Here is a 21835-nt window from a genome sequence, read left to right as displayed (position 1 = left end):
GAGAGTGGTGAGGTGCTGGAACAGGCTGCCCAGAGAGGTTGTGGATGCCCCGTCCCTGGAGGTGTTCAAAGCCAGATGGGATGGGGCCCTGGGCAGTCTGGTCTAGCATTAGGTGGAATGGTTGGTGGCCCTGCATGTGGCAGGGGGGTTGGAGATTCATGATCCTTGAGGTCCCTTCCAACCCTGGTGATTCTGTGATTCTGTGAGGTGCCCAGTGGGCTGCACTGCTTCTAGCACTATCTGGTTTTGGGTGTAGTAGATTGGGTTTTGCCCAGATTCTCTCTGCCAACTCGAACAGGCAAAAATCCCAGTTCCTCAACTGGGTTTGTATCAGCGAGATGGCTGCATCACCAGAGAGATGGGGGACTTCTGCTGTGCCTCCTGCCTGTCAGAACCCCACTGCTGCCTGCAGCGGGTGACAATGGGGCTGTGCCTTACCCCATCCTCCAAGCTGTCAGGTTCTGCTGTACTGCTTTTTTAGCCCCTGAAGGAGTGAAACCCCTTTTGAAAAGGTTATCTAGGATTGCTTGGTTCTGAGTTGTGGTGCTTCAGCAGATAAATCCAACAGAAGAGGCACATGACAGCATTTGGTTTTCCACTTATATCTTAGCCTTTTTTTTTTAAGGTTATTTTTGAGTTGTTTTTGAGTGGTTTCCTTTTCCTGTGCATACCCCAACCTGCTCACGCATGGAGGACACATTAAATGTTGCACATCTGCAGTAGTGAATTAACAGTCTTTATTGAAAATGCTTATGTTAATCTTCAGAGTGCAACTGTTGTGTCCTGAGCTGCTGTGTTTCTGGCAGATTGATGTCGAGTAAATGAACTTCTCTGTGGACAAATCTGAACTTTTTTTAGACAGTGGCATATTACTTTCTGCTAATGAGAGCACATGGCACAGCATATACTGCTCTCACTGCTATACTGCAGTTGTGTGACACCAGGAGTGCAAGCAAGTATCTACACCTCCTAAAAGTTTTATCTGGGAAACAATGCAGGAGTTCATACGTGCAGGCACATCAGTGCTTTCATACTGATTGGTCCTAATCCTTCTGACTGACAGTACATTCTGCTTTTCTGCTAAAGCATTCAGGAAGCAGAAGTGTGTTTCAGGAGTACATCTGATTTGCATTAAGGCCTCTAAGTTCACAGTAATGGATTTCTAAATTTCAGCAGCTGCCCCAGTATATGGTACTGCCAATCTGTCATCTTAAATTTGGACCACGTGATGGGAGCAGCCCAAGTGCCGTGCTGCTGCTGTAGTTTGCAGCAAGCAGCATGCAGAGTGGGAGGCTAAAGATACATATCCGTTTAACAAAATCACAGTTCAAGGTGTGCTTTCTACCATTTTTTTTCAGATAATTTAGAAAGCCATCCAGCAGATTCATCCCTCTGTAAGTAAGAGGAGGAAGTTGAGTGAAGAAAACTAGGCTAACCTTAGGCTAGTGCACTCTGTGCCCCCCCATGGAGAGAGGTGTGCCTGCTGTCCAGGCCATGGATGCTTGGATGCTGGGTGTGCCTGGGCTGCTGATCTGTTCTGATGTTAATGAGCCTTGGGCCAGGTTTGAGGGCATCTTCCTTATTTATCTGGATTATTTGTCTGGAATTGCTCAAATAGGATTGTCTTTTTGAATTTTAGAAACAAAATGATTTTTTCCCTTGTTTTCTTGTTTTGATTTCATTAATTGATGCTTAAGGGGGTGAGTGTTCAGGTAGTGCTGCTGACGGTTCCCTGTGCCTTGAGCTCATGGTTCGGCTTCCCTGCCCTTGGTTTCCTCTTCACCTCTATTAAAAGGCTGAAGAAGGCATTCAGATTGGAGGACCTGCAGTGCTTGTGTGTGCAGTGAGGCCCAGGACTTCCTGGTAGCTTGGCGTGTTTTTTCTCGTCTGTGGAAGGCTGCCCTCAGTCACACTGCCTCTGTCCTATTTACAGAATGCCTTTGATACTGGGAGGAGTAGGTGGTTTTTAACAAGCAGGGAGACTGTGCTTCTTTTTGTAGGTGAGGGAAAGACCAAACATCACCAGTGGAGGCAAAAGCAACCAAACAGAACAACACGCATCGCTGAGGTTGCTGTTGGGGATTTTTCTGATGCGTTCAGGCACCGATTCTTTCCCTTTCTCTGGTTACTGATTTTAAAAAAATAACCCTCTTCAATTTTCAGTGTGATCCTGGGAGTTTCTCCCAGTAAAATTCACGGAAATATCACCAGCCAAACAAATGCTTCAGTATGCAGAGTGCAGTACCGACAGCTCTGTGTGCTTTGAAGAAGAGGCTGCTTTCAGCACAGAATTTACTTCTTACTGTGTGATTTTTAGCCAGATTATTTTTCTTCCCGTGGTGCTGCTGGTATGCTGTGGGGCTGGAGTTGTGGTTGGGGTGGCGGAGCAGAAATCTGACTGTGCAGCGTCTGAGGAGCGGAAGGAAGATGGGGGGATGTGGAGGGTGGTGTGGGGTGGTGTTTTAGATAGAAGGAACGGGTTTCAGGGCTGAGGAAGCTTCTGGGGAAGAGAAGGAAAGCCTTAAGGGGATGTTGAGCCATGGGAACTGCTAGGGAGGAGACTCAGCATGAATGACTTTGTGCTACCTCCGATACGCGTATGAAGGTGTATTAGTGTGAAACTGTAAGGCTTTCTTTTTTTAACAGGTTAATGTGTGGAGAAAAAAAATAGCAACAACATAGTATTTTTTCCCCCCATTGTTCAGTATGGCAGCTGCTGCCAGACAGCTGAGGCTCTCTTCCTGGCTGTAGGTGACAGCAAGAGCTTGTATGTGGGATTGGAGAACTTCAGCTTGGCCTTCTCCTTGGCCAGCTTCTCTCTACTGAAAGCCACCCTCCCCCTTCAGATTCCTAGTTTGCCTAAAAAGGCTAAGCATCCAGCTTCTTTGGGGGTAAAACTGAGCAGATGTTGACGCTGAGTAATCTGAGTACAAGCCATTTACATTTCCACTGCTTGCTGTGTTGCTGAAGACCCATTACTGGCAAACAGTGTGTGTGTGTGGCTTCCACATTGTGCTGTCTGAGCATCACTGAAAGGAAGTCGTTGGCACTTCGGGTGCTGAGCAGCAGAAACTGTGCGGAAATCTTTATTAAAGATTCTACTCCAGAAGTTTGACAAGATCGCTTCTTTGTTCTTCCTAATGTGCCACAGTGCTGAGCGCTACCCAAAAACCTTTGCTGGTGTGAGGCCTGGGAAGAGTCCTGCTGGTTTGCATCAGGGCAATTTGGGTTGCTGCATCAGTTCGTTTGAACCCTGGCACCTCAGCGCTGTCCCTGATGTTATCTGCTGCCAAGGCAGTCGTCTTTGCATGTCTGGAGGGGTGCTTTGGGATCATTGTGCATTTAAAAAAAAAAAAAAAAAAAAGTAAAAATATAGCGTACTTATGTAAACGTTAGCAGATAGATTTTAAAAATAAATATTGGACGAGTTTTTCCTTTTACTTCCTAGTCAACACCAGAGTTCAATATTTGGTCCTGTAAGAGCTGTGAATGGCTTAATTAACAGCCAGAGCAGGGAGGGCTCTGGGAGGCAGGTGTTGGAATTGTGTAGGCGTTTGCTGATAAGAGCTTTTATTATAGGAGAAATGCTGGGCTTTGATCTATGGTATTGGTAGACAAAGGTTTTTAGGTTTTCTTGCCAAGATGTTATGATACACACAGAATGTGAAGGTACATTCATATTAATCATTAGCAGCTTTTGTATTTTTTTAATGGGAGAAATAAAGTTGCTTCAGGTATCAATTTGATTTCCTTTCATTAAAATCAGAGAGAAGCTTTAGATGTTTTTCCCTGACTTCTCCACAAAGGTTTTTTTTCTTCCATCATAAAATATATGCCTACTTGTCTTAATATTTCATTAAAATATGAAGTCTCAGTAGAACTAGAACTGTTAATTGTGAGACCCTGGGTATATGAGAGGGAGGATAATCTAACCACACCTAGTAGTTGGATGCAGCAAAAGTTCAGTGCTCCCTTTTCCCTTCGCTTCCTTGGTGTGTATAACACATCAGAGTTCTGCAGTTTGCACAGTGATCAAGTGTTAATAATCTTCTCTAGGCTGGAAGTCCTAAAGTCGAGCTGTAATAGTCTTCTCTAGGCTTGCCTTTGTTTGAGTGAGGTAAGACTCATATTAACAAAGAGTGCTTTGGTCCAATTTGCACAAACTACATACGGTCTGTGCCTCAGGGAAATAAAAATGAGGAGGGAAACTGCCCAGAATTGCTGTGTGGATTAACCTATGTGGCATGCGATAAGATCTCTTAGTTACATGTAAGTGCAAAGCTTATGGTATCATGAATTAATGTATATGTATCACACACAGTTGTGTCAATTAATTTAATTAACAGATATTTTAAGGTTCTTTCTAATGTTGATTATTGAGATGTTAAGTTTTAACATCAAGGAAACACGTAATTAATTTTCTTTTTCCTCTGTTCATAGAGACCCTCGGCCAACCAACCAACGTGTTAACAAGCATGTAAATAATGATGTCTATCTTCGGGTTCAAAACCTGACCATCTTAGTCAGAAACATTAAGACTTACTATCAGGTAAGATCTGCTCTTTGCTCGTTGATCTATGGTGATTGCTTGACCGATTCAGTTAATGCAGCACCTGGTGGAAACTCTACAGGATATGGAGAGGAAATGGTGTTAGTATGGAAGTACTTCCAACCATGCTTTCCTGAAGGAATAATAATACCTTCTCTAGTGTTGTGGCTCTCTGTGTTTTGGGGGGAGATTTACTGACAGTGAATAATGCTTTTGGATGTGAGACTTGCTTAAAACAAATAACTTTCTCTTAATGGGACTGCCACCAAATTTGCTTGTGAAGTACTGTGTTTGCTAGAAATGAAAATCACAGGCTTATATAATATTAACGAGGAAAACCAAACTTGTATTGAGGACAGGCTTCCAACACTGTATTTTTTAGGTGTTAAGCAAATTGTTAGATCTGGCCACTTTCAACTCTAACAGACTTAAATGCAGAAATGACTGCAGCTTCTCACAAATGGTACTCTTCTCAGGTAACATCCTTGAACTGACCGTCAGTGTCCCTCTACTAGGATAGTGACAGCTGAATGCTTTTGCAGACTTAAATACATGTTGGGTTCTGTTGAAAAGCCCTTGGAGTGAATTCAGTTACTCTAAATAGATTTTCAGTATGCACACTGTTGTGTATATTTAGGCTAGCTGAGAGAAGTAACTGTTCTGCTGTTTCCTTTTGTATGTGTTTTTTTGCCAGATTTGAACGTTACGTAGCATAAACCTGTCTTAAAAAAAACACTAAAAACTACTGAAATACTCCTGTAAATGTCTCACTCGTTTAATGGATGAAACAACTAAGCTGTGAATGTCTTAATCCTGGACACTTCACCTTTTTGTACATGCAGGAGAGAGATTGTGTTGTTTTTGTACTCAAAATACAGAGAAGTTACATATTACAACTGCAGTTAACTTAACGCTCTGTAATACTGGTGCCTTTTGCTGGTATTGTCTTCCAGAGCTGTTTGCTCTGTACCATGTTTAATGCCACCAATTCTTTGCTCTGGATTTGCATGGAGGAGTCATCCATATGGCTTCAGGCTTCCCTAAGCAAGTTGCAGCTGCATTAGGAAAATTGAGGGTGTAACTTAAGGTTGGAAATGTGGGAGGAGGACATCATGTGTTTCTGAATACAGCTGACCCATGTCTCTGTGGTTGAGAACAGGAGAAGCTGATATAATGTGGTGTCATTCCTAAGACTTGTGATTTGTAGGGGGGGATTCCATTTGGGCATAACTGGGGGCTGAAGTAGTTTCTTGGTTATGCACTGTACAGTGTAAGTGTGTATACAGAGTCTACAAGGAAAGTGGACTGTATTTAAGGACAGTGCACAGGACTAGACTCTTGCTATCCTTCCCAATCCTTGCAATATTTAGTCTTGAGAGTCTGATTCTTCAGGTGTTGAAATTAAAGCTTTTTCTTCAAGCAAACTGCTTGTCTTGATAATCTAACCTCTTTTAATAGTATGCAAAGAGAAAACAGATTTGGTGGGGGGGGGTGGGGGGATGGGAAGGGGAAATGATTCAGAATCATGTGCTGTGTTCTTTGATGTCCTGTTGACCTAGCTGTTGAGCTGTGTAATTGTAATCCAATAAAGCTAGGAACCACTGAAGAAGGTGAAAACACGTAATTTTTAATAGAAAACAGTAGTCTGGGCTCTCAGGAGACATAGTAATGGTGTTCCTCTTGTAGCCCAGAAAACATAAAGTGCAGTGAATCTTGCTGCTTGAAGACTGTATATATAATGCATGTAAACAGCAGTCATGAGAATTGATCATTCTTTGCATTTGGTCCTGAAAATGTGTGATTACAGCATATCGTAACTTTTTTGTGTGATGGCAGCATAATATAAGAAACTTATTTGTCCTTGTTGCAGTTGTATCTTCAAGAGAGATCCAAGATCTGAATGTTAATCCGAGTTTCCTTTTCTTTTGATGCTGTGTGGAAAGAGCTAAGGCTGTCTGTGCTGTAACTGAGGGTGGAGTGTAGCATCGTACATGTATTTGTGTTAGATACTTGGAGGTTTTTATGTTTTACAGTCTGAGCTAACTAGTTCATTTTAGCTAGAGCTTTTTTAACATGCAATTAAACTGTTTAACAGGGATGGTGTGGAGTGTACGCTGGTGAGTCCAAAAGTAATGTGTCCTATTTGTTTCCATGGAAACCACAACAGATAAAAAGAGCACAAAAATGCTATTTAATAGAGCAAATTCTGAGCTGCGAAAGGCTATTTTTCAACATAGTCACCACTGTGAGCTCTTGTGGCTTTTTTCCAGCTATGGACAAGAGCCTGCATGCTATGTTTGTAAAAATCTGCATGGCTGTCTGGAATGTGGCTTGTCTTTCATGTTACTTCTGCTGAAATGCAGCATACACTGCTCACATCCACACTTTGATGTCATACAGCATTCTGTCATGAGCTCCTCTGCTGCCTTGTGTCACATGGCAACATGTAAGAGAATACTAGTGGGAAGGTTCAGCCTTGTTGCCATACCACCAACATCCTCCTCTGATGTTGTGGGCCAATGTAATAAAATAACTGGCATTACTTTTTGGAGCACTGTGTAAGTATTGCTAGGCCTGCTGTTGATATTTATATTGATTTATGTTTTTTTTCAAATAGCTTGAAGTTGTAGGTGTTGCTTGCAGCAATACTGATACAATAGTTGAGGTGAGGGTAGTGTCCTACTGACGGAACACGCAGTCTGGATTTTGGTTGCAGGCTGGCAGTGGGAGGGGAAAGTTTCCGACAAACAATAGGAACAGAATCTGCTGCTTCCTCAAGGGAAACAAAAGCTCTAAAAATACATCATTGGTCTTGACACTTCACATTCCCTTTCACTGGATGGGCCCAAGTCAAGATTATAGCTTAGTGAATTTGATAGGCTGAGTCTCCTCATGCTTTACAGAGGAATGCTAGTAGGTATGATAGAATAATGGCCCCTCTGTGTGTTACGCAGGAACAGTCAAGGATATGGCATGGATTTGTGTTACTGGAATCCATGTGTCTGAGAAAGGTGACTTAAAAGCTACTAAAAATAAATCTGATATTCAGAAGCTAGGTGACCCTTCAGGTGACATAATGGCCACGAAGAAGCCTTTTTTCAGTTCAGATAATGTCTCGTTTTCAGAAGTTTGCTAACTGAATTTTCTGACAAATTCCTGAAGAGCTACCTTCCCAACTTTCACCTTCTCAAAACTTGATTGTGGATAGCTATGAATAAAAATGTTAAAGACTTACTTAAAATGAGAGACAACTTCGGTTGCTATGGTTATTTTATACATATATTTTTAGTTGTATATTATTTATTACATAAGTAATTGGGCATGTAAGAGTGGTTACTTCTGGTAGCAGGCAGACATTTCTGTGTTCTGTGCTGTCTGAGCAGTTGTACCTCTGCAGGTCTGTTCCTGGGGTGAGGGCCTCTGCTTTGGAAGCAAGGCAAATGACTCATCTTGCTGTGGGATTTCTTGAGCATTCAAAGGAATCTGTCATTAGCTGCATTTAATAACTGTTTCAGCCCCATTTTGCTGGAGAAATGGTGGGTCATAAAACTTCTGGAGTTGGTGCCATATCTTAACAAAGGGCTGAGCAAGGCAGAATGTGTTTGTTGCTCATTGTATGACACAATGTCTCCTCTTGTTCAGACTGAGTTCATATACTTGGCTGTCTTTAAACTGAAATTCAGAATGGTTTTATATGATGTGGCTTGGTACAGTGAGAATCAGCCGCTGCCTAGTGCAGTGATTGCAGTGAGGATGTTGATTAAAGGGATTGATAGAGAATGGAGAGTACTGGGGGAGGAATGCTTGCCCACTTCTCACTGGGGTTGATGTGCGTGCTTGTCCAAGGGTGAAATCTTCCCCATGTACTGCAGTTAACCTGTGTTCATGGGTCTGGCTGACCTCAAGCTGTGGTCTGCTGCCTTGTCATGCTGGCACAGTTGGGAATGTCAGTCTGCATGCCAGCAATGGGTAGCCCAGTGTAACAGAGGTGAATTTATCTTACTATTCCTGAACACTCTCTTCTCTTGGTAGTGTTGTGAGCTTTACTGAAAATCAGCTGCTACTCCAGTTAGCTTGAAAACAGTTCAGGTGCAAGAATCGGAAGACCTAACAATGTTTGACTTCACAGGAATAAACATGCTTGACCCAGGTTCATAAGGTTCACAGTGTGTTGTTATGGCCCTTAATTGCTCTGGCACCTTCTGTTTCTTTTCAGAGAGGTGATTAATCCCAGCTGTGGCAGCTGTCTTCACAGTGGCCTGCAACAGTTCTTGTTTCTGGCAGTGGGTGTTGATAGGGTTTGTTTGTTTTTAAAACGTTATAAGCTACAACAGCCTATGATTGTTTCCATCAGTGGAGGGGAGAAGTTAGAAAACATGGCTTTGCCGTGCTACAGAGAGTATGTAAATCCTGTAGATGCTGTCACTTGGAATGTCCTTGTGTGAAGAGCTGCCCAAATCTCTGCAGAGCTCGGAGAGCACTCTCAGATGAGGGGTTTGGAAGGGCCTAAAGGCAGGCAGGTGGAGGAAGCTCACAGTGGCCTTGTGCATCCTCTGCTCCTGTCAGTTGTTGGATTCAGAAGTTTAAGGAGCTAACAATTGCTTTGGTAGCAGCTTATTAAAAACAAACAAAAACGACCCCCAAAAAACTAAATTAATAAAATAATTTGTTTTGATGTCAGCTAGTTTCTTAACCTTCAAAAATGCCACTAACCATTCCAGCTGTATATACTGCATTCTTAAGCAAAAAATTCCTACAACTTATGTAAAATTTTGAGGTTGTTGGAGAGGATTAAGAAAGAACGTTATCATCTGTTGGCTAGTCCCAGCATGGGTGCTGTGGCCGCATCAGGAGTATGTGGATGAGCAATGCTGTGGGAAGAAGTGCCGTGGTGTGGTCACGGCTGTGTTTTGCCTGTAGTTCTTCAGCTGTGGCCACGGAATACTTTGCAAATCACCTCATGTTTCTAAAACAGATGGAAATATGTCTTCATTTAAAAAAAAATCTATTTATGTGAGCTCTAAAATGAGTTATGACTATGTGGTTTGTGCAGTTGCAATAAAAAACTCTCATTCCTTAGCGTTTTTATTAAAGTTAGGGTGTGGAAGAGTAAATATGGAGCCATTTACTGAGCTTTTAAGGACTTCATATCACCTCAATTCCTACCTGCTCCACCTAAGCTCATGTAGCTGAGCTCAGGTAATAGTGAAGAAGGAGGTCTTGAAAAGCAAGGCACACTTCATGTTTCTCAGTCTGCTTTTACTTTGCCAACGTGGAGCAGACAAAGTACAAGCAGCAGGACTTCTTATCAATTAAGTGTCATATTGTGATGATGAATTAAATGGAGTTAGTGGCCTGTGAGATGGCTGTTGCTGTGAGCTCTGACACTGGGGCTGCAGTAGTGCTGAGACTGGGTCTTCCATGGAAGAGCTACTTCTGTCTTCAAGCTGGGGCCAAAACTGCTTCTCCCTGTGGTTCAGCTGGGGTCTTGAAATGCCAGTGGCTTTGAGGTGGATAAACAATGCCTGCTTCTGTATTTGGAGCATTGAGTCAGGTTGGGAGCTCTTGGCTGGATTGCGGGCATGAATTTGAACTTCAAGCTCCAGATTTGGGCACAAGTTGTGAACTGGCAACTGTATTTGAGCTATAAATAAAGTTCTGGAAGTAGAATGTCCTTTTCTCTGTGTTAAAATCTTTCCCTGTTAGGCCTGCTAATTCTAGTGGCCTAGGAATCCACTCCTTAGCAAAGTAAACATGAAAATGCTAGAAATACACTTAAAAGTACATTTTCTGAAGTGGGAAAGCATTTCTCTCTCTGAGGGGGGGGGAGGGGAATTTGTATACAGTAGCCTACTGAGTTAGATGATAGAACTAAATTTATATTTTTGCTATTGTTGCCTATTGATATGTCAAAATACAGTATGTGCGGGTGGCTTCTTTTTTTTTAATTCCTGTTCTCTAGAACTTTTAATTTAGCAGCTTGGCAATGGTGGGAGGAGCCTTACATCATCTAGAGCTTTAAATTCCAAGATTATTAACAGTGTCAAGAGCAAGACATCAAAAGCTTCTACAGATAAGCACTTTCTAATTCAGATGCTTGACTGATCTTATGCACTCGTGTGTGTGTGTGTTCTTTCCCTTTGCTGTGTGGTTGTATGAGCTGTATTCATACAGACTCCTGACTTGTTTCTGCGTTATGTCTGGGAACTGTCTTGTTGCACCTACCAAAGCTACACAGCTTTTGTGGCCCAGTTTTGGCAGCTGCACATAGAAACACATTAATCAACTGCTGAGGCTCTTTTTTTTAACAGCTGTACAGTAAATAAGTTAGTACTGACTTGCCTGTCACGCTAAGATGTTATCGCAGAGATGTTCAGTGTCTCAATGATGCTGTGGGCCTTACTCAGGAAATGCTGCTTTGTCATCAGTGTGACCTGGAGTGTGATGTTATCAACTTGATGTTTTTTTCTACCTCTCACTAAATTTCACTGGTTAGTTTGAATGTATCATAGGTAGAGTAGCTTTCTATATGTATTTATTCAGTACTTAGCATTAAGAGGCCTCCCTGGTTCTGCATTGACCAAAATATTTTTGGTTGTGTGTACGGTTCTGCAGCACTGTGGTCATGATACGCGAAGGCCAGGTATGAGGCTGGCACTGTGAGGATGTGCTGCTATCATGGCGATGGGTGCCAGTCAGTGAGATGCTGGCTGTGGTGTGATGTGGGCATTTTTGGGGTGCTGAGCTGGTGTTGGCCTCTGCTTAGTCCCTCGCCTGGGGACAGTGGTACTGCTCTTCTGCAAGCAGAATGCCAGAACAATCAGAAAGATGGTATCATCTATTGTATAGTATCATAGAATACTTGGATTGGATTGAAAGGGACCCCAAGGATCAAGCTCCAAACCCCCTGCTGCAGGCAGGGCCACCAATCTCCAGTTCTGATACTAGGCCAGGTTGCCCAACGTCCCATTCAACTGGGTGTTGAACACTTCCAGGGATGGAGCATCTGTCATGCAGGCCTGTTATCAGGCACTTCAGTGAGAGAGAAGCTGAAATAGGTGACTCAAAACTACTGTCAATCTGAGGCCTGTTTCCTGGAACAGGAATTTGGGAAAGGGCAGAACAGGCTGGCGTGTGTCTGTGCAGCTTTGTTTTTGTTTTTTTTCTAATAAGCTAGAGAGGCGTGAGTTCACAGTGTAGATAAATGAAGCCCAGCCAAAAGAAGAGCAGCATCCTAAAATAAAAACGTGTTTGTGCAGTGGTCAGAGCAGTGGGGCAGGGTTCACGAGTAGGCTTTGGAGCGTTGCTGTTAATCAAAGGCTGTGTGTCAAAAATGCAAATGTGTTAGTGGAGGCTGGGTGACAAAGGAAGGTGTGAACTACTGGCACAAGCTGCCTCTTGTCCTGCTCCACATGGTTTTTATGCATCTTTGCAGGCTTGTAGGGAGATTAAGGTGACTATCAGCTAAGGGACCGAGGATTGCAGAGGCATAAGCACAGGGGCAGAGTTGAGCAGAGGCCATCTGTAAGAATTTTGCAGTGGAGTAGCTATTTGGTCCCATACGGCACTGTTTATGAAGCCTCTGCCTAAATTCTGGGCAGATGTCCCATTTTGTGTTAGCTAAGGAGATAAGTGAGTTCTTGCAGAGGCCTCCAGTTTCAGATGTGTTGGAAAATGGGCTGCATGCCACTTAGGGTTGGTAGTAAGTTTGAGATTCATTTTTGCTAAAAAAATAAGTGAAAATTCAAGATGACTTTGTTTTTGTTTCATTAATGGATTGTGTCATTTTTGTGTGTATACAGAGAGAGGCAGGCAAGAAATTGTACAAAAATGTGAAATGTGATTGCAGGCAAGTCCTCTAATTGCACGGTAGTTCCTTAAAAGACTTCTACTGTTTAATGGCAGCTTTCAAATAAAGGTTTTTTTTTTTTTTTTGCACATTGTCTGAAAACTATTCTTTAATCCAGGGTGACTTTCCTTGAGATTCTCATGTGCCAGGTTGTAGCACGCTGGATTGACACTAGTCTTGCTCCCTCACAGTGCTGAGTCTGGCTCAAGGCTTGGTGTGGAGGGTTGTTCCTGTCCCTTTTGGAGAGTCTTTGACCCAGATGAGCAGAGGTCATCGCTGCGCATCTTGTCTAGCAGACCTGGGCTTTGTGTTCAGTAGCTGTTGTTACAAGCTCACATTCCCACACACTGGTTTTGGTAATGAGTCTTATTTATTTATTTTAGGTCTGTAAACAATACTTCCATGGTGTTTTAATCTGAGGTGATGCTTGGGATATCTTCTAAAGCAGCATTTATCAGCCTCTTTGAAGAAGCGATTGAGATTTCTCATTCATTTCTGAAACTGAAGCATCGTATCCAAGTGTGGAGTTGTATTTACTTTGGAAACAAAATGTGGGCTGCATCATAAAGGTCTGCTGGAGCTTTATTCTGACCCCTGGTACTTCTGGCAGTTGAGTGCTGTAGGGCATAGGAGTAGGTGTGGAGTGCTGCATCTGTCCTGCAGGGATCCTGGCTCCCAGGCAGGAGCAGAACTGGGTGCAGGAGGCAGCTGTAGGCTGCTTGTTACCTCACTGAAGGCAAACCTCAGCAAAGGGTGCCTTTTGTACTTTATGCAGGGTATAGTCTTTATGACAGCATAAATTAAAGGTGCTTGGTTATGAATGCACTGAAATCAAAATACTGTCACTGAGTGATGCATGCAACTTCCCTATGCAAGTTATGCTGTTTTCTTTTTTTAAAATCCTTTCTTTGCAAACTCTCTAAGGAGCAGATAAAGCAGATTGTGTGCACTGGTTTGTTGTGTGTTGGTTTTTTTTAACAGCTCTTTAGGTGGGCTGTTTGAATGTAAGCTGTGTGAGAGCTGGTTCCTCTCCTGTTTCACATGATGATTAAGAGATGGAACTGAAGGAGAGTTAAGCTTTTACATTCTGCTGGGTTCTCACATGGCCACTGAAAGTGCCTAAATAAAAACCTGCTCAGCAGACCGAAGGTCCCTGTGGAGCTGTCACTGTCTGTCCTCTTTCATAGTTAGCATTATTAAAAGTCTCTAGATGTTTATTATTTTCTTTTTTAGACTCAGTGACATCGTTAAGAGCCTGCTAGGTGACGGAAGAAGTGACAGGCATCTGCTCCTTGGGGACAGTGGGGAAGACTCCTGGTCTCTACAGAGAGCAATGTTAATTCTGTTTAAGTATCTTGGGATATTTAACATTTAAAAAAAAATTAAAAAAAAAATTACATAGGTGATGCTCTTCATCTATTAAAAAGATGTCCCATTTAGTTACCTAGCATTAAAGAACTTATTGTAAGAAGGCCTGATTTATTTGCTTTAAGGTTTAGAAGCAAGAGAAGTTCTCTGTGGCACCCTAGAGTTGTTATTATTACTTCTAAATGTGATCCTGTATGTAGAAAATCCACTGGAAAGGTATCTATAAAGGAATGCAACATCAATTTGCTATGCAGAAGTACCTGTTTGTTTGGTGTGCTCAAGGAAGAGGGGAGTGTTGCACTGAGGTTAATGCTTGGTTTATTTTGGAGCAGCTGTGTTAACAGGAAAACTGAGTGGTGGGAGTCCCAAAGGAGGATAAACATTTGCCATCATATACTGGGAAGGGGTGAATTTAATTTTGATACTAAATACGGAGTTGCTATGTGTATTAGAAGGATAATTTCTCCAGATGTGGATCAGTCAGTATTATACATGTCTTTATTTCACTTCCTGAATATATTTTTCTTTCAAGAAGAGAGAAAAACAAGAACAATCGCTGTGTGGTTTTTTTTTTTAATTTGAAAAAATTGTGTCAGTATTGCTTTCTGTCTTTGCTTGTAAGATTTGAGACAAATGCTTCTCTGAACAGCATGTGGATTGCTTTTAATAGTTGTACTTGCAGAAAGTAGGAGCTGGTAGTGGGGGACCACAAAAGCTGCCTTTATTAAAACCCTTGCTTACACTTCAGTGCTCTGGTGCTTAACTCTGGCTCCTGGATTCCAGTCATGCAGAAGAAATGCAACTGGAGTGCTCCGTTTTAATTCTCAAGCTTGAGTGAACTGCTCTGCATTTCTTCCAGTACATGTTTGCTTTGTAGCCTGAGCCAACATCTTGAGTTGGGAAGGCGATTTTGAGCTCCATTTTTTGCACAAATCTTTCTCTTTATAAATTGCTGGGTGTAAATGCTATGCAATTGAGGGACTCAGATTTCAAATAATTTTTTATTGCTTGAAGACTTCTCAATAAGATGCAACAGCACTTTGGCCTCATTTTGTAAACCTCAGTTCACTTGTAGTTCCTTTTCATGGTGTGGGACCTGATTATAGGCAGTACTGACTATGCAGTTCGAGATGCTTGGCTGGATGGGTGGTTTTGCTCTGATACCCTTGGACATTGTGAAATCAGAGCTGGCTGCCAGATCATGGCTTGTTTTGGCTCTTCTCCTTGACAGCATATCACAGCCCTTACCAGTGTCAAGGGCTTCATCGCACTTTATCAGTACTTGGAGACTTGCAGTGTTTATAGCAACCATGTGAATGCCTGCAGAAGGTCCCATCCTGTCTTGGCTTTGGAGGCTTCTGCCCAGCCTGCTGGTAAGAGACGTGCTCATCTGAGGGCTGAGCTGGCACAGCCAGCTGCTTCTGTGACATGCAAACTGAACTGCACACAGCCTTTGTGGTGAGCTGTGTGCTCTGCCACCCATTTATAAGGGAAAAATCTCTTGAAGTTCATTTGATTTGCTTATAAATGAGTAGAAATACATTTGTATGGCTTCATTTGGGGATTTTTTAACCCTTTTTATGTGTTATGGAAGCAAAAAGAAGTAGAAAACCTATGGTAGGATCTCTTTACTGAGAGTGCATGACAAATATCAGGCTAATAACTTTGAAATTCCTGCTTCATTGATAATGACTGTGTCTGACTTGCCTAAAGCACACAGCTTCCCAAACTTCAGATTCTTGAAGCACAAGCCTTCAGTTTGCCGCCAAGTTGTAAGATCTCTCCATCAGTTGGATATGCTGCCATTGTGGTGGGTGTCCAACACTTCCAAATCAGGGTGTGTGACGTAAGGCAACAGGGAACTGGTCTTCAGGAGCAGTGACCCCTTGCTGGAACAGCCTGCTGGGTCTGAACATGTTCTCAGATAAGGGCTTATGCCCAGGGTGCCTCGAGGCCAGGTGAGGTTTCTGCTGTCTGTGCTGGTGTCCTGCTGTTTTGCAGCACAAAAGGAAAGTCCCCTTGAGTAGCCTTGCATTTAATAGCTTTAATTTCTACAGTGAATAGGGCCATGCAGAGTGACAAACTTTCTTCCCCAGGGAATGCTGTTTGGGACTGCAGTTTTGGTCAGCTGATTCAGCCAGGCAGCTTCTCCCTACACACATAGATGTAATAAGTTTCATAGCTTAGCATAACTTGTACTGTAGATATCTGGCAGGCTAATGTAAGACACCTTGCCTTAAGTTAGGGAAGGATGTGAAGGGTTTTTATACTTTGGGGCAGATATTAAAGCCTTAAAGAAGTTGCATGTTCATAAAAAGGTAGAATTTGGATCTTAAAGTGTTTGCTGAGGTCTTCTCACTAAACATACAGTTGTGAGGATGGGGAGAGGGAGGAGGTTTTTGTGACAGTTTGAGCTCTGTTTGTTTAACTACCATCTACTCTGTGATACAGACCCTTTTGAGTTCTGCCTTTTTGGCACATGCTGCTGCTCTATCAGATACGATGAATTGAGCAAACTGATTTCCTGGCACTTAAGAAGCCAAAGAAGTTTGTGGTTAACAGAACCAGGCTGACTAATGCAGTAGAGACCTAAAATGATCTGTTTACAGAGATGAGCATTTTTTGTTTTTTAACGATTGTCCGAACAGTTACTAAACAAAAAATAACACTTCTTGAAAAAGAATTATCTTCCTGAAAGATGAAATAGGAGAGGGAAGAGTTTAACTGCTACCTCTCACCTTTTTAATGAGAAGTCATTAATTTTCCTTTGAGATTCAGAGCAAGTCTGTTCCAGTTCTCATCCCAAAGCATATGCTGTATGCCCTCAAGGGGGAAAGCAGTTAAGAATTACAAGGAGTATTATGTATGGTAGAAACAAGCAACCTGCTGAAGTAATAACCTGCTGTGTGCCCTTAAGTCTCTGTATGAATCAGGGCTTTAAAGTGGTGACTGAAATACGAGGAATATATCATCTCAGAGATTAACAAGACATCCTCACTTAGGAGATGAGAAACATGCTTTTTTTCTTCTGTAATACTCATCTTCATGCAGGAAGATTCAGACTGGAGTAACTACTTAAACTGCTGCCTCAGTCCTTGAGATATGGCTCTTCTTTTGAGACAGAACAGGATGCAGTTGAGCTGAGCATATTTGATTATGCTATAGTTCTGATAACAAAGTCTGATTTCCTGACTATTAACTGCCTGAAATTTCTGAGACTTCTGTTGTGGCACAGTCCAGTGACCAGTATTGCTTTTTAAATAGCATAAATGATTGTTCTTTGCTCCCTCTTGAGTGGACAGGTAACAGTAGTGAAATGGCTTGCCTGATACTTCAGCACTCTGTAGTACTGGAACATCTCCTGCTATAGAGTAGTGTCTAACTCTTGTCCTGGGACTTCCCGTGGATGAGTTCAGGAACAGCTTGGGAGCACGGTGATTCACTTGGAAGAACTGCTATGAATCCATGGTTCGTGCCTGTCTGGGCTTTGGGATTCAAACACTGTCTCTCCCACCAACTGCTGGGCTGCTGCCTTCACTTAATTGTATGCATGTGAAGAATAGTGCATCTGATGAAGCAGATGCATACACACATCAAAGTGTGTTTTAGCATTAGCTGCAGATTTACCTAGTGTTAATTAAAGAATCTATAAGTATTAAGAGTACAGAATTTCAGCTTTGGCTGCTAAATGTATTTTTTAAAAATAAATAAAACCATGAGGTGTCTGAAGATAAACTAAAGAGCTTACACATCTAGTTCTGTGTAACTGAGACATCTTTAATTTGCACTAAGGAGTGGTGTGTTTCAAAGCATTGGAAACCACTTTGCATTGTGTGCATTCATTAAGAGGTGCTCATTAAAAATGCATTTTTAGTCACCACCTGTTACTTGCTTAATATGATGTGTGCTTCACTGCACTATTGTGTTTTTGTTGCTCTTTTCCAAAGTGCATTATTCATTGCTTTGAACTGTATGGGCAGGAATATATTCTGAACATCTGATTTCTGTACTGACCATTCCCCAAGGAAAGACTAATGTCCATGTTTATGACCAACAAGCCAAGCCTTTCATGTCATCTTTTTGTGAAGATTTCAGACCTTCTGCATACCAACGATGCAATTAAGGGGCTTGCATCTGCGATGCTACAAGGAGACAGCAAGGAGGCTGTACTTGCGTGCAACAAAGGCTTCCTAAAGCATTTAATGAAGAACCTATTTGGGGGACAGTGCAAAGCTTTCTCCTGCATGGGTCCCTCGTGTACCCTTCTTTCACCCACGTGTCATCTGAGAGTAGGCATGTGTGGAGTGAGGTGTATGCTGACTTAGCTGCTGCCAGATACAGTGACCCTTGCTTACTTTTCCTTTGCTGAAAAAGAAATGAAGAATTTCACAGATAGCTCTTAAGAGTTTAGCTTCCTTGGCCATTGGAATTCACAGAATCACAGAATCACAGAATTGCCAGGTTTGGAAGGGACCTCAAGGATCATGAATCTCCAACCCCCCTGAATTACAACAGTGTAAATTGGGAAGTGTTAATATGTGGGGAGCTAATCTTTTTTTTCTTTTAAAGAGAAATGCATCCACAAAACCACTCCCCTCAGCTTCCTCCCAGAGCAGAATCTTTGTTCTAGCTATCCCTAAGGGACTCCAGTACTTGTCTGTCATTGCTGAGCAACAATTACTATACGGCTATACTCCTACCTTGTAAAACCAGAGTGTTGTGTTGGAATAAAAGTGCCTTCAGAGCTGATCTTATTTGCTCTCCCCAGCTAATCCAAATCTCCAGTATAGAGGTAAAGCTGTGAATGGAGTCCAATGAAACACATAGTGTAACATACACATTCACTCAAGTGTGTACCAGAAGATATTGCCTCTCTACTGGACAAAGGAATGAGTAGCTGGTCAAGTGTCTCTTTCTTTCGGTGTGGTGTGAAATTTTATATAATGTAATCAGCAGGCAGGTTTCATTTGCATTCCTGCTCATGTATCCAAAACCTGCCCTACAACCTGATGGCATCAGCAGTCTGCTCGCAGGAGCTTGGAACAGCAGGAGTTGTGCAGCTTGGAGCTGAACTGAGTTGGCAGCACCATTTGAAGAAGTTTGCTTAGTTCCTGCCTACATTGTGTAGAGCTGGCTTCAAAAGGACTGCTGCCTCTATGTCATGAGAATAGCTTTCAGTCAGAATGCACAGGGAATCATGTATCTACTGATCTAAAATGCAGCAAATGCTCATTTTAGTTTCAGTTATGGCTGTTTTTGTAGTGCTGTTTAGAAATTGACAGTGGTGTAGATTAAGATTAATTCAGGGGAATTCTGTATATTTATTATCGTGCATTAATTTTCAGTGGTAAATTCTGTAGACCCAGCACATCTTCTGCATATTTACACTATCAATAGAATGTTCTTAGCTTGAAGGTCACAAGTTCAGACTTCAGTGCCTGATTGTAGGACCCTGCATTTACCATGCATCTTACTGCTGTGGAGATAGCAAATGGCTACTGCTTATGCTGAGATTTGGAAGAGTGGTGAATTGGGCTGGTGCTACGAAGGTGCCAGAGCGTCTGTGTCTGCGTTTGGGTACCACACTGTAATTACTGGATTTTCTTTATGTTCAATGGACTGTAAGCATCTGCTTTCTTCCTTTAAAACTAGCACCACCTGCATGTTTTCTGTGCACTGAGAAGTCAACCTATTACTTAATATGCCTGTCTCCAAAGTATTGACTCTTAGTGTAGGTTGAAGAGTGCAAATTGTTTTACTGTGGCATTTCTTCTGGTGAGTGGCTGCATTAATTCCCATAGAGCTCCAATTTCTGAGCAGCCATTCATCACTCAGCCAATTCACGATGCTCTCAGCAAAAAACAGGTTTGTCCAAGTAACTCAATGCCTTTGCTGAAGTGTATTTAAACAATGATGCAGAGCAGTTTTATTAAGTTATGTGAAAAGCTGTTTGTAAACCAGATCAAAAGAATCCTTACTCAACCACTTAACATGGTCAATATTTTTGGAGTTCAGAATGGACCCAGCGTTGCTCATTTCTCTGTTACAGATGAATCTTTTTGCCAAAGAAGTTTTGTGCTTCACTGAGGTGAAGGGTGTAAACCTGCTCTGCGCTGCCAAAATTCTGCTTGTGCTTATCTCTGAGTGTAGTGCCCCTTAGAATTTCATCTCAAGCTGCCTCTAGAAGCTGTACTTTCTCTGGACTACCAAGGAGCACACTGAATACTGCTGGGTTCAGATCCACTGCAATATAAACTTTAGTGTAACCCATGCCTTAATTTTCCAGTAACTCTTACACTATAATGTAGCCTCTGTGCTCGAAGGTGGATCCTGCTCTCTGCAGCCTGGGCTTGAGTCACTTTTGCCTGAAGCATTCTTTCAGGGGCTTACCTTCCCCTCCTTGTCTTTCACAGGGCTGCACTTCTGTTGTTTGTGATCTTGCGCTTGCCTTCCACCAGTCACTCGATCCATCATCTTGTGTTTCTGTTGATTATGTTGCTTAAAGAGTAAACCTGAGCTCTGCTGATTTAAGTAAGGGCTCCACATGTGAGAGAGCTTGGGAATTGCCTAGAAACATGCATGCATGCCACCTTGATGTGGCATTAAGGGAGTCTGAAGATTAAGAAGGATAACTGAAAAATGACTCTGTAATACAAAAGGGTTTTGGTAGCACACATTTTGACCTGCTCTGTTGTGTTTTTTTCTGTTTATAACTTGTGTTTTGTGCTGTGTTTAGGAGTTTTTTGAAATGTTTTATTGTGTTTAAGCTTTGTCTCAGTAAGTGTGATATCTTGAAAGTCCTGTTTCCGTTACAGATGCTGTTGTATGAGCTTGTTTTTTCAGGAAAATCCTAGCATCACAGCTTGAGAGGAAATTGTCTTTTGTTGATATGGAAGACTCAGTAGTCAGCAGCCTTAAGACCGGCCTAATGGAAGCAGAATCTTCCCTGGATGTTAATAATGACATAGTGGTACTGCTTACTGCTGTTTCTATGACAGATGGCAAAAAGACAATATCTTCTAAGATGTGTCCACACTCTTTGCATTTTCTCATGGTATCACAGGTGTTCATAGAGCATTGCAAGCATTCATTGTGCCATCGCCACCAGCAATTACTGGTAAGACAAAAGTGAAGCGAGAAATTAAAGACATAGGAATAACTTTGTTTTTCTCCATCAGAAAGAAACAGTTTCTGCTTAGCATAGCCTGAGTTGTGTGCTAGTCCTGTTGTGAAAGAGCACCTCATTTGGAGGCCTGGTGTGCGGCTGGTGGGGAAGTAAAAAGAGCAGAGATCTGCAGAGCTAAGTAATAACTGTTATGAGTTATCTGCACAGTTCACAGTAGATTACACAGATTGTATTAGCTGGGGCTTATCAGTTTCTTCAGATACCTAAAGAGCACTGTTACGGACTGGCAAGACTTCTCTTGAGGGTGTTAGCAGAACACACAGTCGTGTGTCTGAATGCACAGGCTGGATTACCACTAGTAAGTGAACTTAGCCTAACGACCCCACACAAGGGATGCTTTGAGCATTGGCTGTTTCCTCTTCTGCACACAGTGGGTGAGACTAAGATACAGACCCACTGGCTTGCGACTGGATATACATGCACAGCCACACTTGACAGGTTAATGTGTCAGTGTAATTCTGTCCTTGTGATATGCCAGGGCTAAGCCCAGTCAGAAGCAGCTTGTGTCTGCATAGGTAGAATGTGTGTTATTTCTTTATTCTTCTTGCAGCAGTCACTGGAAAGCTTGGGAAGTGTGATTTTTAACATGCAGCATTCAACTGTGTTAAGGCAGCTGGTTTGGGATTATTCTAGTTTTTTTTTAATTTTTAATGCAATCACATAAAAAATCTTGATGTTTGTCTGCTTAATCTATTTTTGTTTTATTTTTGTTATTGTGGAATTCCTAAAGAAGCAGGGTGGTCTGGTCCTGTGATCAGCTCAGTGTGTTTGTGGAAGCAGTTGTCTGTTTTACCATAGACTTCTTGAAATTGCATTCAAACCACTGCACACATCCTTTGCATCTCAGTTTTTTGCAGCTGCTGAAATTCTTTCTGCCTCATTT

General features: G+C 42.2%; 1 protein-coding gene across 2 annotated transcripts in view; it reads left to right on the top strand.

The window, feature by feature from the left end:
- CCDC88C (coiled-coil and HOOK domain protein 88C) overlaps positions 1-21835 on the top strand; it is an 86632-nt gene that overhangs the window by 3071 nt on the left and 61726 nt on the right. For both annotated transcript variants that reach the window (XM_031593092.2, XM_031593091.2), the window contains exon 3: positions 4441-4549. In XM_031593092.2, the coding sequence (XP_031448952.2) occupies positions 4441-4549 (109 nt within the window). The remainder of the gene's footprint in view (positions 1-4440; positions 4550-21835) is intronic.

This window comes from Phasianus colchicus, chromosome 5 (genome assembly GCF_987193195.1).
Source record: "Phasianus colchicus chromosome 5, bPhaCol1.hap1.1, whole genome shotgun sequence".
NCBI lineage: Eukaryota > Metazoa > Chordata > Aves > Galliformes > Phasianidae > Phasianus > Phasianus colchicus.
Note: the sequence above shows the minus strand (reverse complement) of the source record. Positions and strands in the feature narration are given on the sequence as shown.